This window comes from Pongo abelii, chromosome 20 (genome assembly GCF_028885655.2).
Source record: "Pongo abelii isolate AG06213 chromosome 20, NHGRI_mPonAbe1-v2.0_pri, whole genome shotgun sequence".
NCBI classification, from domain to species: Eukaryota; Metazoa; Chordata; class Mammalia; order Primates; family Hominidae; genus Pongo; species Pongo abelii.
The window spans coordinates 53646575-53660976 of record NC_072005.2 but is presented as its reverse complement, the minus strand read 5'-3'; the positions used below and the strand labels follow the sequence as shown (position 1 = coordinate 53660976).

The 14402-nt window shown below is 49.0% G+C and overlaps 1 protein-coding gene across 9 annotated transcripts in view; it reads left to right on the top strand.

The window, feature by feature from the left end:
• Positions 1 to 10442, top strand: part of ZNF541 (zinc finger protein 541) — a 53084-nt gene extending 42642 nt beyond the window's left edge. For 4 of the 9 annotated variants that reach the window (XM_054540815.2, XM_054540812.2, XM_054540814.2 and 1 more), the window contains 5 exons: positions 1842 to 1917; positions 2456 to 2544; positions 9132 to 9272; positions 9472 to 9653; positions 9755 to 10442. In XM_054540815.2, the coding sequence (XP_054396790.2) occupies positions 1842 to 1917; positions 2456 to 2544; positions 9132 to 9272; positions 9472 to 9653; positions 9755 to 9908 (642 nt within the window). In that variant the 3' untranslated portion in view covers positions 9909 to 10442. Of the gene's footprint in view, positions 1 to 1841; positions 1918 to 2455; positions 2545 to 9131; positions 9273 to 9471; positions 9654 to 9754 lie in introns of those variants that run through there. The other 5 variants (XR_008516653.2, XM_054540813.2, XR_008516654.2 and 2 more) reach the window with 5 other exon arrangements.
• Positions 10443 to 14402: the final 3960 nt, after the last annotated feature.

Here is a 14402-nt window from a genome sequence, read left to right as displayed (position 1 = left end):
GATTGCAGTGGTCCTTGTGCATGGACTGTAGGGGAATGTTAAGACGTGGGCCCAATTCATAGCTATTTGTCTGGGGCAACAACCAAGCGCAGGGGTTCCTCTGAGATCTTAGGGGGCACTGGAGAAGGGAAGCCCTGAAGACCCAGCTCAGGCCCTGCATTCATCTACTTAATTCCTTGAGTTTTAGCTTTCGATTGAAAACTCATATATACAAACCTCTGATGCAACATAAATGCCTCTACCTACTCCAAGGACCCCCCCTCACAATTCTGGGTGTTAGAAAGTAAATTAAAAGTCTAACTGTGAGGAGCGGGAGAGGAAGAGCCACATTGCCTGTGTTAAGGATCTAAGAGTCATGCCATGGTCTTGCTTTTCACCAACCTGAGAGGCAGTGTCTGACATATAGCAGGTCCTCAGCAGAGTGGCAGTACATATTTATCGGGTACCTGCTGGTTGCCTGTACTGTAGGCACTGGGGCCAGGGCCAGCTGAGGGGCTCCACGCTTGGTTTAATGCTCTGCTGTCTCTGTCTTGAAATTCTTGGCCAGGCGCGGTGGCTCACGCCTGTAATCCCAGCACTTTGGGAGGCCGAGACGGGTGGATCACCTGAGCTCAGGAGTTCGAGACCAGCCTGGACAACGTGGTAAAACCCCATCTCTACTAAAAATAAAAAAATTAGCCAGGCATGATGGTGGGCGCCTGTAATCCCAGCTACTTGGGAAGCTGAGGCAGGAGAATTGCTTGAACCTGGGAAGTGGTGCCCGGTAGTCCTCTTGCAGTGAGCCAAGATCGCACCACTGCACTCCAGCCTGGGCAACAGAGTGAGACTCCGTCTCAAAAAAGAAAAAAAAAAAAAAAAGAAATTCTTAATACTTTTTAAACAAGGAGTCCTGCATCTTCATTTTACAGTGGGCCCACAAATTATGCAAACCCTGCAATGATGGCTTACACTAGTGATCGAGATAAAATCCCTGCCCTCAGGGGGCTTACATTTTAGGAAAGTCAAATTGTTAGCTAGGCCGGGTGCATGGCTCACGCCTGTAATCCCAGCACTTTGGGAAGCCAAGGCGGGCGGATCACCTGAGGTCGTGAGTTCGAGACGAGCCTGGCTAACGTGGTAAAATCCCGTCTCTACTAAAAATACAGAAAAAAAAAAAAATTAGCAGGGAGTGGTGGCAGATACCTGTAGTCCCAGCTACTTGGGAGGCTGAGGCAGGAGAATCGCTTGAACTGGGGAGGTGGAGGCTGCAGTGAGCCAAGATCATGCCACTGCACTCCAGCCTGGGTGACAGAGCAAGACTCTGTCTCAAAAAAAAAAAAAAACCAAAGAAAATTGTTAGCTAGCTGGGTACAGTGGTACCCACCTGTATTCCTGGCTACTTGGGAGGCAGAGGCTGAAGGAGCCCAGGAATTGGAGCTCAGCCTGGACAACATAGTGAGACCTCATCTTTAAAAATAAAATAAAATGTTTTCAATTGTTAGCTATTGACTAATGCTATGAAGAAAATAAAAATGGGGCCCTACGCAAGGGTTATACTCCTCAAAATGCCAGTCCCCGAGGGAATAAGGAGCTTGTGCCAGAATAAATCCACACACAGTCTCCTTCGTCAAGATAGGCTTGCTGTGAAAAAATAACTTCAGTTGCATTCAGTGGTGTGCCTGGTGACACAGTTGATGCACGCACAGACAGTTCACAGGCTGGCGGCCCATCCAGGGCAACTTTGAATAGCCCTGGGACAGGCAGTGTCTTTAGGGACAAGTGTTTTTCAGATGAATGGGAGGATGCCAGTAGTCCTCTTCCCCCACCTGGTCCTGGGCAGCCTGTCGCTCCTCTTGTTGCAGGTCGCCCTGGAGACTCTCCTGCTCCGAGGGCCCCAGAAGCCATGGACACACCTGCTCGCTGACTATCGCTACACAGGTGATGGGGAAAGGATGCCGGGCTGGTTTGGCCCAGCTGAGACCCCTATGAATCGGCCAGCTCTGTTGCAAGCTCTGCCCCTGCCTTCTGGAGTTCTCCTCAGGGCCTTTGCCTGCCTTTCAGGAGGGCCTGTCCTTGTCAGGATGACTCAGTGGGTGCCACATTCCGCTAGTGGGATCCTGCTTCACCCTTTCCCAGTGGTTTCCTTACGGACTCTGCCCAGCTGGAAGGGGACTGATCATGGCCAGGGGGAGGGAAGATGAGCTTAGGTTCAGTGGCTGAACACATCAGCTCTGGAAACAGGATGCCAGGGCCCCCACCTGCCTTTAGCAAGAGACTGAAGCCTCAGTTGCCACATCTGTTAAGTGGGGCTAGTAGTGGTCCCTCCCTTCTGGAGACTTTTTGAGTTTTTTATGAGATTGGCACATAATTGGTACTCAGTAATGGCAGCTATAAAAGGGAAGCTGGTCTGCATTTCAGCCATGGCTGTGGTCCCAGGACAAATGGCCTTCCCCCTGTCGGCTGTGTTCTTTGATAGGTTCAGACGTCTGGACCCCTATAGAGAAGAGGCTTTTTAAGAAGGCGTTCTATGCCCACAAGAAGGACTTCTACTTGATACACAAGACGGTAAAGTGAACGTGGGCTGGTGTCCAAGGCCCTGCCTCACACAGCTGAGACAAGCTAGAGCTGCAGGGCTGGTCGGGGGTCGGAGGGCCCCACCCTCACCTGCCTGTGGCAGCACTCTCACTGTAGACAGTTTACAATGTCAAGAAGCCATCCTCGTGAACAGCTCCAGATGGTACAGACCTGCATCACCTGCACACAACAGTTTTCCATGCCCCTCCCCGCAGTCCTACTTCTGCTTGGCAACCTCTGTTACCTATTCCACAAAGCAACAGGCATTTCTGTCTGTACAAATTTTATATATATAGGTATGCATGTACTTTAAAAAAGATAAGGGCCGGCCGTGGTGGCTTACGCTTGTAATCCCAACACTTTGGGAGGCCAAGGCGGGAGGATTACTTGAGGTCAGGAGTTCAAGACCAGCCTGGCCAACATGGTGAAACCCCATCTCTACTAAAAATACAAAAATTAGCCAGGCATGGTGGTGAGTGCCTGTAATCCCAACTAGTTAGGAGGCTGAGGCATGAGAATCGTTTGAACCCAGGAGGCAGAGGTTGCAGTGAGTGGGGATTGTGCCACTGCACTCCAGCCTGGGCAACAGAGTAGGACTCTGTCTCAAAAAAAAAAAGGCCTGGCGTGGTGGTTTATGCCTGTAATCCCAGCACTTTGGGAGGCCGAGGCATGTGGATCACCTGAGGTTGGGAGTTCGAGACCAGCCTGACCAACATGGAGAAACCCTGTCTCTACTAAAAATACAAAATTAGCTGGGCGTGGTGGCACATGCCTGTAATCCCAGCTACTCGGGAGGGTGAGGCAGGAGAATTGCTTGAACCCGGGAGGCGGAGGTTGCGGTGAGCCGAGATCTCGCCATTGCACTCCAGCCTGGGCAACAAGAGTGAAACTCCGTCTCAAAAAAAGAAAAAAAGGATGAGGTCAGGTGCAGTGGCTCACGCCTGTAATCCTAGCACTTTGGGAGGCCAAGGTGGGAGGATTGCTTGAGGCTAGGAGTTCAAGACCAGCCTGGGCAATATAGTGAGACCTTGTCTCTACAAAAAAGTTAAAAAGTAGCCTAGCATGGTGCCGTGTGCCTGTGGTCCTAGCTACTCGGGAGGCTGAGGTGGGAGGATTGCTTGAGCCTGGGAGGTGAAGGCTGCAATGAGCCAAGATTGCGCCACTGCACTCCAGCCTGGGCGACAAAATGAGACTCTCCCCACCCCAGGAAAAGCCAAAGGATGAGATCTCACTGCATATAATGTCCTGCTGCATATTTTCTGTTCTAAAAAAAAAAATTGGATATACACAAAATTGCATATAATTGAAGTATAATAAGATTTGCTAAGTTTTGACATATTGATACTATACCTGGGAAACCATCACCACAGTCAAGACAATGAGCATGTCCCTCAGCCCTGAATCTCCTCCTGCCACATAGTAATCACTCCCCATTTCACCCCCTGTCCTCAGTCAGCACTGATCTGCCAGGGCACTGTAAATTCGTTTTCATTTCCTAGAGTTTGCTATAAATGGAGGAGTCACACAGTATGGACTCTACTTGGTCCAGCTTCTCACACTCAGCATCATGATTTTGAGTTCATCCATGTTCCATGTATTGATAGGTCTCCCCTTTTCACTGCTGAATAGTATTCCACTGGGCAGATGTACCGCGGTTTAAGGAATCATTTGCCTGTTGGTGGACATTTGAGTGGTTTCCAGTTTGGGATGACTATAAATAAATTCGTTATGAACATTCAGGTACCAGTCTTGGTATGGACATATACTTTGTTTTCTAGAGGAGTAAATACCAGGAATGGAATGACTTAGTAGGTGTATGCTTAACTTTTTAAGAAACCGCCAAACAATTTTCCAAAGTAGTTGTATCATTTCACATTCCTACCGGCAGGAAATGAGGTTTCTAGTTGCTCCACAAACTCGCTAGCCCTGGGTAGGGCCAGTCCTTTTAATTCCAGCCATTCTCATGACAGTGTGGTGGCATCGCATTGTGTTTCCTTCACAACTGACGATGCTGAGCATCTTTTCATGGGCCTGTTTGCTGTCTGTATGCCTTCTTTGGTGAGGTGTCTGTTCATATCTCTTGCATATTGTTTTTATTGGGATGTCTGTGTTTTCTTTTTTTTTGGGGATGGAGTCTCACTCTGTTGCCCAGGCTGGAGTGCAGTGGCGCAATCCATGCTCACTGCAACCTTTGCCTCCCAGGTTCAAGTGATGCTCCTGCCTCAGCTTCCTGAGTAGCTGGGATTACAGGCGCCTGCTACCATGCCTGGCTAATTTTTCTATTTTTAGTAGGGACGGGGTTTTGCTATGTTGACCAGGCTGGTCTCGAACTCCCAACCTCAGGTGATCTGCCCACCTAGGCCTCCCAAAGTGCTGGGATTACAGGCATGAGCCACCGTGCCGAGCCGGCTGTGTTTTTATTATTGAGTTGCAGCAGTTCTTTATCGATTCAGGACACGTCATTTATCCAGATCCATGCTTTGTGAATGTTTTCTCCCAATCTGTAGCTTTTTAATCTCTTAACAATGTCTTTTAAAGAAAAAGTTTGTCATTTTGATGAAGTCATTTATTAATTTTTCTTTTATGGACTGTGCCTTTGGTGTTGTATCTAAGAATTCTTTGCCTAACCCAACCACAAAGATTTTCCCCTTGTTTTCCCTAGAAGTTTTTTTTTTTTTTTTTTTGTGAGACGGAGTCTCGCTCTGTCACCCAGACTGGAGTGCAGTGTCGAGATCTTGGCTCACTGCAAGCTACGCCTTCCAGGTTCATGCCATTCTCCTGCCTCAGCCTCCCGAGTAGCTGGGACTACAGGCACCCGCCACCACCATGCCCGCCTAATTTTTTGTATTTTTTGTAGAAATGGGGTTTCACCGTGTTAACCAGGATGGTCTCTATCTCCTGACCTCGCGATCTGCCCACCTCAGCCTCCCAAAGTGCTGGGATTACAGGCGTGAGCCGCCTCGCCCGGCCTTCTCTAGAAGTTTTATAGTTTTAGGTTTTACAATTAGGTTTACAATTCAGTTTGTGTTAATTTTTGTATATGGTGTAAAGTATGAGTTAAAGTTCATTTTTTGCATGTGGATATTCATTTGTACCTTTTGTTGAAAAGACAAAAAAATGCAATACCATACTGTTTTTACTACTGTAGCTTTCTAAGTCTTGAAATCATGTATTACCATATGAACTTTCTAAGTAGCTTATCCATTTTTACCAAAAAAAAAAAAAAAAACCTGCTAGGATTTTGATTGGTACTGCATTGGCTCTATAGGCCAATTGAGGAGAGTTGACTTTTTTTTTTTTTTTTTTTTGGAGACAGAGTTTCACTCTCGTTGCCCAGGCTGGAGTGCAGTGACGTGATCTTCACTCACTGCAACCTCCACCTCCCGGGTTCAAGCGATTCTCGTACCTCAGCCTCCCGAGTAGCTGGGATTACAGGTGCGCACAACCACTCCTGGCTAATTTTTGTATTTTTAGTAGAGACAGGGTTTCACCATGTTGGCCAGGCTGATCTTGAACTCCTGACCTCAGGTGATCCACCTGCCTCAGCCTCCCAAAGTGCTGGGATTACAGGTGTGAACCACCGCACCCAGCCAAGGAGAGTTGACATTCTAACAACATTCAGTTTCTGACCCATGAACAGGGGCTGTGTCTCTATGCATCATCTTTAACTTCTCTTAGCAGTGTTTCGAAGGTTTTATTGGTTCTTATTTCTTTTAAGATCTAGGATCTCACTCTGTCACCCAAGCTGGAGTACAGGGGTGTGATCATAGTTCACTGCACCCTTTGACCTCCTGGGCTCAAGTGATCCTCCAGCTTTGAGTAGCTGGGACTACAGGTGTGTGCAATCACACGTAGCTCTGGTATAACTCTTTTTTTTTTTTTTTGAGACGGAGTCTCGCTATGTCACCCAGTCTGGAGTGCAGTGGTACGCTCTCAGCTCACTGTAACCTCCACCTCCTGGGTTCAAGCGATTCTGCTGCCTTAGCCTCCTGAGTAGCTGGGATTACAGGCGTTCGCCACCACGCCCGGCTAAATTTTTTGTATTTTTAGTAGAGATGGGGTTTCCCCATGTTGGCCAGGGTGGTCTCAAACTCCCGACCTCAGGTGATCCTCCTGCCTCAGCCTCCCAAAGTGCTGGGATTACAAGTGAGCCACCGCGCCTGGCCTCTGGCATAACTCTTTGAACGTATATTAAACAGTTATGGTAACCTTTCATGTCCTTCCCTGCTCATTCTAACACCTGTGTCTATGGTGGGTTGACTTTGATAGATTGGGTTTTCTCCTCCTGATGTGCCATGTTATCCTGCTTCTTAGCATGCATGGTGATTTTCACCAGATCACAGGCATTGTGAATGTTAGCTGTTGGATGCTGGATATTTTTGAAGCCTTATAAATATTCTTTGGTTTTGTTCTGGGACACAGTTACTTTTAGATTCAGTTTTAGATTTTTTAGATGGGACCAGCATAGCTCTTCTCTAAGGCTGATTATTTCTTCTTACTGAGGCAAGAGTGTGTCACTACCCTACCCAGTGCCCCCTGCATCATAAGGTTTCCCACTCTGGCTGTGGGAACGGGCACTCTTCCTGGCCCTGTAGGAGCAGCAGGCACTTTCCCCTCTCATCCTTTTGGATGGCTCTTTACCCAGCTTTGGCTGGTCTCTTCCCATGCATGGGCTGGGCAGTCTTTGGCTGAGTCCTTGGGGGAAATTTGCTCCTCATCTCTGGAATGTTCTGTGTGTAGCTCTCTCCTCTGCCATACTCTGTCCTGTGGGCTCTACCGCTGTGGTCTCCGGGGGCACTGTGCTCCACCTCAGCTCCCTGAGTCCTGCTGGGTTCTGCCTAAATTGCCCCTGCCTGGATGGTAGCCTGGAAACACAAGTTGATAAGCCGGAGCAGTGGCAGCTTGCTTCCTGTCAGGATTCACTGCCCTTTGTTGAATGACGCCTGGTGTCTTGCCAAACATTGTTTATATTTTGACTCTGTGTTTTCATTGTTTTGGATGAGAGGGTAAATCTGGTTCTGTTGCTCCATCTTGTTCAGAAGCAGAAGTCCCACTTTTTTTTAAACTTAGTGATGTCTCTTAGGCAGAGTTTGTGCTGTTTTGACTCCTTGTTTGTGAATACTCACAAAGCTGAAAAACATTTGGGTGGAGAATGTCTTTTCTGGAGTTAGCTCAATAGCCAATTTAATTTCCCGAGAAATTTTCTTCCTAGAGCAATTAAACTTTTCCTTTTTTTTTTTTTTAAGAGACACTTGCCGGGCGCGGTGGCTCACGCCTGTAATCCCAGCACTTTGGGAGGCTGAGGCAGGTAGATCACGAGGTCAGGAGTTCGAGACCAACCTGGCCAATAAGGTGAAACCCCGTCTCTACTAAAAACACAAAAAATAGCTGGGCACGGTGGTGCGCGCCTATAGTCCCAGCTACTCAGGAGGCTGAGGCAGAAGAATCGCTTGAACCTGGGAGATGGAGGTTGCAGTGAAAAAAAAAAAAGAGATACTCGCTCTGGAGTACCGTGACACTATCATAGCTCACTGCTGGCCAGGTGCGGTGGTTCAGGCCTGTAATCCCAGCACTTTGGGAGGTTGAGGCAGGCAGATCACCTGAGGTCAGGAGTTCAAGACCAGCCTGGCCAACATGGTGAAACCCCGTCTCTACAAAAATACAAAAATTAGGTGGGCATGATGGAGGGTACCTATAATCCCAGCTACTCAGGAGGCTCAGGCAGGAGAATCACTTGGACCTGGGAGGCGGAGGTTGCAGTGAGCCAAGATCGCACCATTGCACTCCAGCCTGGGCGACAGAGCGAGATTCTGTCTCAAAAAAAAAAAAGCTCACTGCGGCCTTGAACACCTGGGCTCAAGCGATCGTCTCACCTCAGCATCTTAAGTAGCTGGGACCACAGGCATGCACCACCATGACTGGCTAATTTTTTAAAAATTCTGTAGAGATGGGGTCTTGCTATGTTGCCCAGGCTGGTCTCGAACTCCTGACCTCAAGTTGTCCTCCTGCCTCAGCCTCTCAAAGTGCTGGGATTACAGGCGTGAGCCACCAAGCCCAGCTTCTCTTTTGTTTTTAACAGAAGTTATTTTTAGTGGGATCCTTTCTTAGTGGAGGAACGGGAAAATAATCCCCTAGGTTCACAGTGTGCACTCAAAACCTCCCCTTCTTCTAGAGTGAGTCACTTCCTACCAAGACTTTAGAGGCTCTGCCTAGCTGTTGTAATGTCTGTATGGTATTCTGCCTGCAGAGGGCATTCCGATTAATTAGCATGATGTTGCAGTTAGCGTCCCTGGTGGGACCTTTGTGCGCATCTTCCTTAGAAAAGAATTCCTGGGCTGGAATGGCTGCTCAGAGTGTGCAGGCTTAGGTACTGGTGGCTACTGTGTGGCTCCACTTTGAATGCTCTCGTCCTCAGGAAGGATTTTGTGGTCCTGTGCCTTTGTGGTGAGTGGTAACGCCAAGCCAAACGAAGAGGTGCTTCCAGAGGGCTTTCCAAAGGAGGCGGCCGGCCCAATGGCAAGGTCACACTCCCAGGGCCCGTGTGGCACAGCCACAGCCTGCTTGTTTTCTTTCACTAGATCCAGACAAAGACGGTAGCTCAGTGCGTTGAGTATTATTACATCTGGAAAAAAATGATCAAGTTTGACTGTGGCCGAGCCCCAGGGCTAGAAAAGAGGGTCAAGAGAGAGCCGGAGGAAGTGGAAAGGACAGAGGAAAAGGTAGAGGAACCGGGGCTGTGTCGGGAGCTCGTCTCTCCTCCCAGTGCCTGCTGCCGGTTGAGTTGGAGGGTGGGGTCAGAGGGCGAGGGTGCTCCTGATGGAAGGGTTTTCCTGCAGGAGACACATACACCCCCAGCTCTGTGTCTCTCTTACAGCAGGACAGGTCAGCACCCTTATGTCACTTTTGCTCCCTCTGCAGGTCCCATGCAGCCCTCGGGAGAGACCCAGCCACCATCCAACTCCTGAGTTAAAGATAAAGACCAAGAGTTATAGGAGGGAGTCCATCCTCAGCTCCAGCCCAAATGCAGTCCCCAAGCGGACCCCCGAGCTGTCGGGAAGTGCGGAGAGCCAGGGCATTTTTCCATGCAGAGAGTGTGAAAGGTACCCAGCTTTCTCCTGGAAACACTCCCAGGGCTCCCAGCCTCAGCCCCTGTGATCCCTTCCTCCCTGCTCTGACCCCATGTCCTCTGGCGACTCCTCAGGGTGTTTGACAAGATTAAAAGTCGAAATGCCCACATGAAGCGGCACCGCCTTCAGGACCACGTGGAGCCCATCATCAGGGTGAAGTGGCCGGTGAAGCCCTTCCAGCTGAAGGAAAAGGAGCTGGGAGCTGACATCGGCCCCCTGCAGTGGTGACTCCCGTGGCAGCAAGTCCGAATGGGGCCTCCAGTGCTGCCCCTCCTCCCTTCAGCCTCTCCAGGGCGTTTGGGGCACCCCTCTGCCTCCCCCCACCCTCCATGTCCCCCGTTGGCCAACCTGCCTGCAAACATGGAGGGCATTTGGCCACAGATAGGCAGGAGGAGCTCAGTTGTCGGACAGCTATGCAGTCCCTGTCCGGTGGCGCTGGAGGCTCCACTCTCCTTAGGTTCATAGTCTCTCCCCTTCTTTCCCTTCCACTTCTAGAGCAGGGAGGCTTGGGGAGGGGAAAAGTTAGCTCTGGGTAGCTCTTAAATCTTAGCCTCAGTTGTGGGGTTTGGTTTCATGTGTTAGATAAGGCCAAGACGTAGAGAATCAGTGGGAAAAAACCTTGATATCTCCAACACGCTGGGCCCCTCCCTGGGGTGGGCACTCTACCTTCCAGATTCAGTCCCTAGTCTTGCAATGAATTCTGCATTGTTCAGTGTTTTTTGTACGTGTCAACTCGTAACTCTGATTAAATTGGGTTCTTGAGCCGCTGTCTTTGACTTCCCTGCCTATTGATCCAATAAAGGCTTAGGAACCCCAACATGTGCTAAGGCCAGGAGGTGAGTCAGCTGTGGCCGCCCTGGGGGCTGGGCCTTGGGGAGAAGAGGGGCATGTTGATTTGGACATTCATTCAGCAAACATCTACGAAGCACCTGCTGTAGAATGCACTGGACGTTGCCAATCCGTACAACAGGGATAGTGAAGCAAGAGAGGCCCTTTTCCTCACGGACCTTCCCTTGTAGGAGCAGGAAGGTAGCAGTAATAATAAGCAAACAAGGTGATTTTAGGTCATGATACTGGAAATGCTTTTGGCTATGACAGAAGAGTTGGTGTTGATTTAAACAATCATGGAGTTTGGCTATCCCAGTGGGGGCTCAGCCTTGAAATCAGGGACCCCTGGCAGGGGCAGGGGCAGAACCAGGGCTCCAGCAGAGGCAAGAATAACCTCGAACCAAAATCCAGACCGGCAGGGGCAGGGCGGGGGGGCAGGGAAGAGAAAACAGCCCCCTTCCCCGCCTCCCTTTTTAAGAGTGAGGAAAACTTTTAACAGCTCCCAACAGATGCCCGGATGTCTCATTGAGCCTGTGTTCGCTTCTAAACTGATCCCTGTTAGTGAGAAGGGAAATGACCACAGTTAGCCTAGACCACTCAAGATGCAGCTCCATGGCCAGGTGCAGTGGCTCTCTCCAGTAATCCCAGCACTTTGGGAGGCCAAGGCGGGTGGATCATGAGGTCAAGAGATCAAGACCATCGTGGCCAACATGGTGAAACCCCATTTCTCCTAAAAATACAAAAATTAGCTGGGTGTGGTGCCACGTGACTGTAATCCCAGCGACTTGGGAGGCTGAGGTAGGAAAATCGCTTGAACCCAGGAGGCGGAGATTTCAGTGAACTGAGATTGCGTCACTGCATTTCTGCCTGGTAGAGCAAGACTCCGTCAAAAAGAAAGAAAGAAAAGAAAGGTAGGCTCCGCAGTGGCTCACACCTGTAATCCCAGCACTTTGGGAGGTCAAGGTAGGTGGATCATTTGAGGTCAGGAGTTTGAGACCAGCCTGGCCAACATGGTGAAACTCCATCTCTACTAAAAATACAAAAAAATTAGCCAGGCATGATGGTGAACACCTGTAGTCCCAGTTACTCAGGAGGCTGAGGCAGGAGAATCACTTGAACCTGGGAGGTGGAGGTTGCAGTGGGCCAAGATCGCACCACTGCACTCCAGCCTGGGCGACAGAGTTGTCAGTGGCTCACACATCAGTGGGAGGTGGTCAAGGAAAGGACAGATCAAGGCCGGCAGGGCAGGTTTGAGCCTGAGCAGCTGTAGTTGATGCCATTAGCTCAGATGGGGAATTGACTGCAGAGGACTGATTGCATCAGGGTGTGATCGTGTCTATGACGGGGAGCTGGGAAAGTAGACGGCAGTGTCAGAAGGTTTCACAGAGGGCCCACCTATCAGCTAAGGCTTAAAGATTGGCTGGGAGTGGGGCAGAGGTGGACACTGAGTTTGAAGCAGTTGGAACACTGCAGTTAAGGGAAAGGGTTCAGGCGTCAGATGAACCTCAATTCCATCCTGGCTCCTCTTACCTCCTTGTAAACTAGGGCGAATCACTTTCCCTGTGGGAGCCTCAGTTTTCTCAATCTGTAAAATGGGATGAAAATTGCCCCTCCTCAACCCCTGCAACCTATCAGTTAAATAAAATGTAAATTATGGCCAGGCGTCGTGGCTTACACCTGTAATCCCAGCACTTTGGAAGTCCAAGGTGGGCGGATCACTTGAGGTCAGAAGCTCAAGACCAGCATGACCAAGATGGTGAAACCCCATCTCTACTAAAAATATAAAATACAAAAATTAGCCAGGTGTGGTGGTGCGTGACTGTAATACCAGCTACTTGGGTGGCTAAGGCACAAGAATTGCTTGAATCCGGAGGTGGAGGTTGCAGTGAGCAGAGATCGCGCCACTGCACTCCAGCCTGGGCAACAGAGCGAGACTCCATGTCAAAATAAATAAATAGAAATAAAATTTAAATTAAGCACTTAGGAGAGTGCACCAGAAGAACTGAATGGCTACTAGTTAACAAGCTGTCATGTGATTGCTAATATTGTTTGGATCCCATCCTAAATAAATCCAATGAACTCTGGAAATGGAAAAAAATTCCCTGGTTGAAAAGGCTGAGGGGTATATTATCTGTTGCTGCATGACAAATTACCCTGAAATGGAGCAGCTTAAACAGAAGCTTTTACATAGCGTTGCTTTGACAGACACGGAACCAAAACTGCTTGTGGTAATGCAGGCTCACCCCCACCTGCTCTGTGGTCAGGACACAGTGGCAACCACAAGTAGGTGGTCCAGGCAAGTCTATTCATGTATGAAGAGAGTCGGGGGGAAGGCTTCTTATGCCTTGCTCGGCTCAGCCAACCCCCTAGATAATAGCGGTTTCTCAAACTGTGGTCCCAGGATTATCTGCATCCTAATTTTACTTTTTTTTTTTTTTTTTTGAGATGAGACAGGGTCTCACTCTGTCGTACAGGTTGGAGTGCAGTGGCATGATCATAGCTCACTGCAGCCTCAAACTCCTGGGGTCAAACAATCCTCCCACCTCAGCCTCCCAAGGAGTAATTTAAAAATTTTTTAATTTTGTAGAGATAAGGTCTTGCTTTTTGCCTAGGTTGGTCCTTAACTCCTAGGCTCAAGCGGTCCTCCCACCTTGGTCTCCCAGAGTGTTGGGATTACAGGCATGAGCCACCAGGTCTGGCTGCATCCTAATTATATAGGGTTCTGTTTTTTAAAAATGCAGATTCCTGTGACCCACCACAGACTCAGAATTGGAACCATTGTGGGTACGGCCTTGGAACCTGTTTTATTTAAAGAAGATTTTTAGGATAGTTTTAGATTTGTAGAAAAATTGCAATGACAGCAAAAAAAATTCCCACATACCCCAGTTTCTCCTATGATTAACATCTTATATTAGAATGGTACATTTATTACCATGAATGAACCAATATGGCACAATATTATTAACTAAACTTCATAGTTTATTTAGATTTCCTTAGTGTTTTTGTTTGTTTTGAGATGGAGTCTCACTCTGTCACCCAGGCTGTAGCACAGTGGCACAATCTTGGCTCACCACAACCTCCACCTCCTGGATTCAAGCAATTCTTCTGCTTCAGCCTCCCGAGTAGCTGGGACTATAGGCGCCCGCCACCAGGCCCAGCTAATGTTTGTATTTTTAGTAGAGACAGGGTTTCGCCATGTTAGCCAGGCTGGTCTCGAACTCTTGACCTCAGGTGATCCACCTGCCTCAGCCTCTCAAAGTGTTGGGATTACAGTCGTGAGCCACCGCACCCGGCCGATTTCCTTGGTTTTTTTAACTTAATGCCCTTCTGTTCCAGGATCCCACCCAAGGTAAGACATTACATTTAGCAGTCATGTCTCCTTGGCTGTGACGGTTTCTCAGGCTTTCCTTGTTTTGATGACTTGACAGTGTTATTTGTTTGAGACAGAGTCTCCCTCTTGTTGCCCAGGCTGGAGTGCAGTGAGGCAATCTCCGCTCACTGCAACCTCTGCCTCCCGGGTACAAGTGATCCTCCTGCCTCAGCCTCCCAAGTAGCTGTGATTACAGGCATGCACCACCACACCGGGCTAAGGTTTTTTGTATTTTCAGTAGAGACGGGGTTTCCCCATGTTGGACAGGCTGGTCTCGAACTCCTGGCCTCAAGTGATCCTCCTGCCTTGGCCTCCCAAAGTACCGGGACTACAGGTGTGACACACTGTGCCCAGCAACAGTTTTGAGGAGTACTAGGCAAGTGTTTTGGAGGATGTGGCTCAACTGGAATTTGTCTAGTGTTTTTTTCATGATTAGATTGAAAGATCCCAGAAGTAAAGAGCCGTTTTAATCGCATGACTTACCAATGTTGAGGTTAACCTCAATCACCTGGATGTCAATGTCC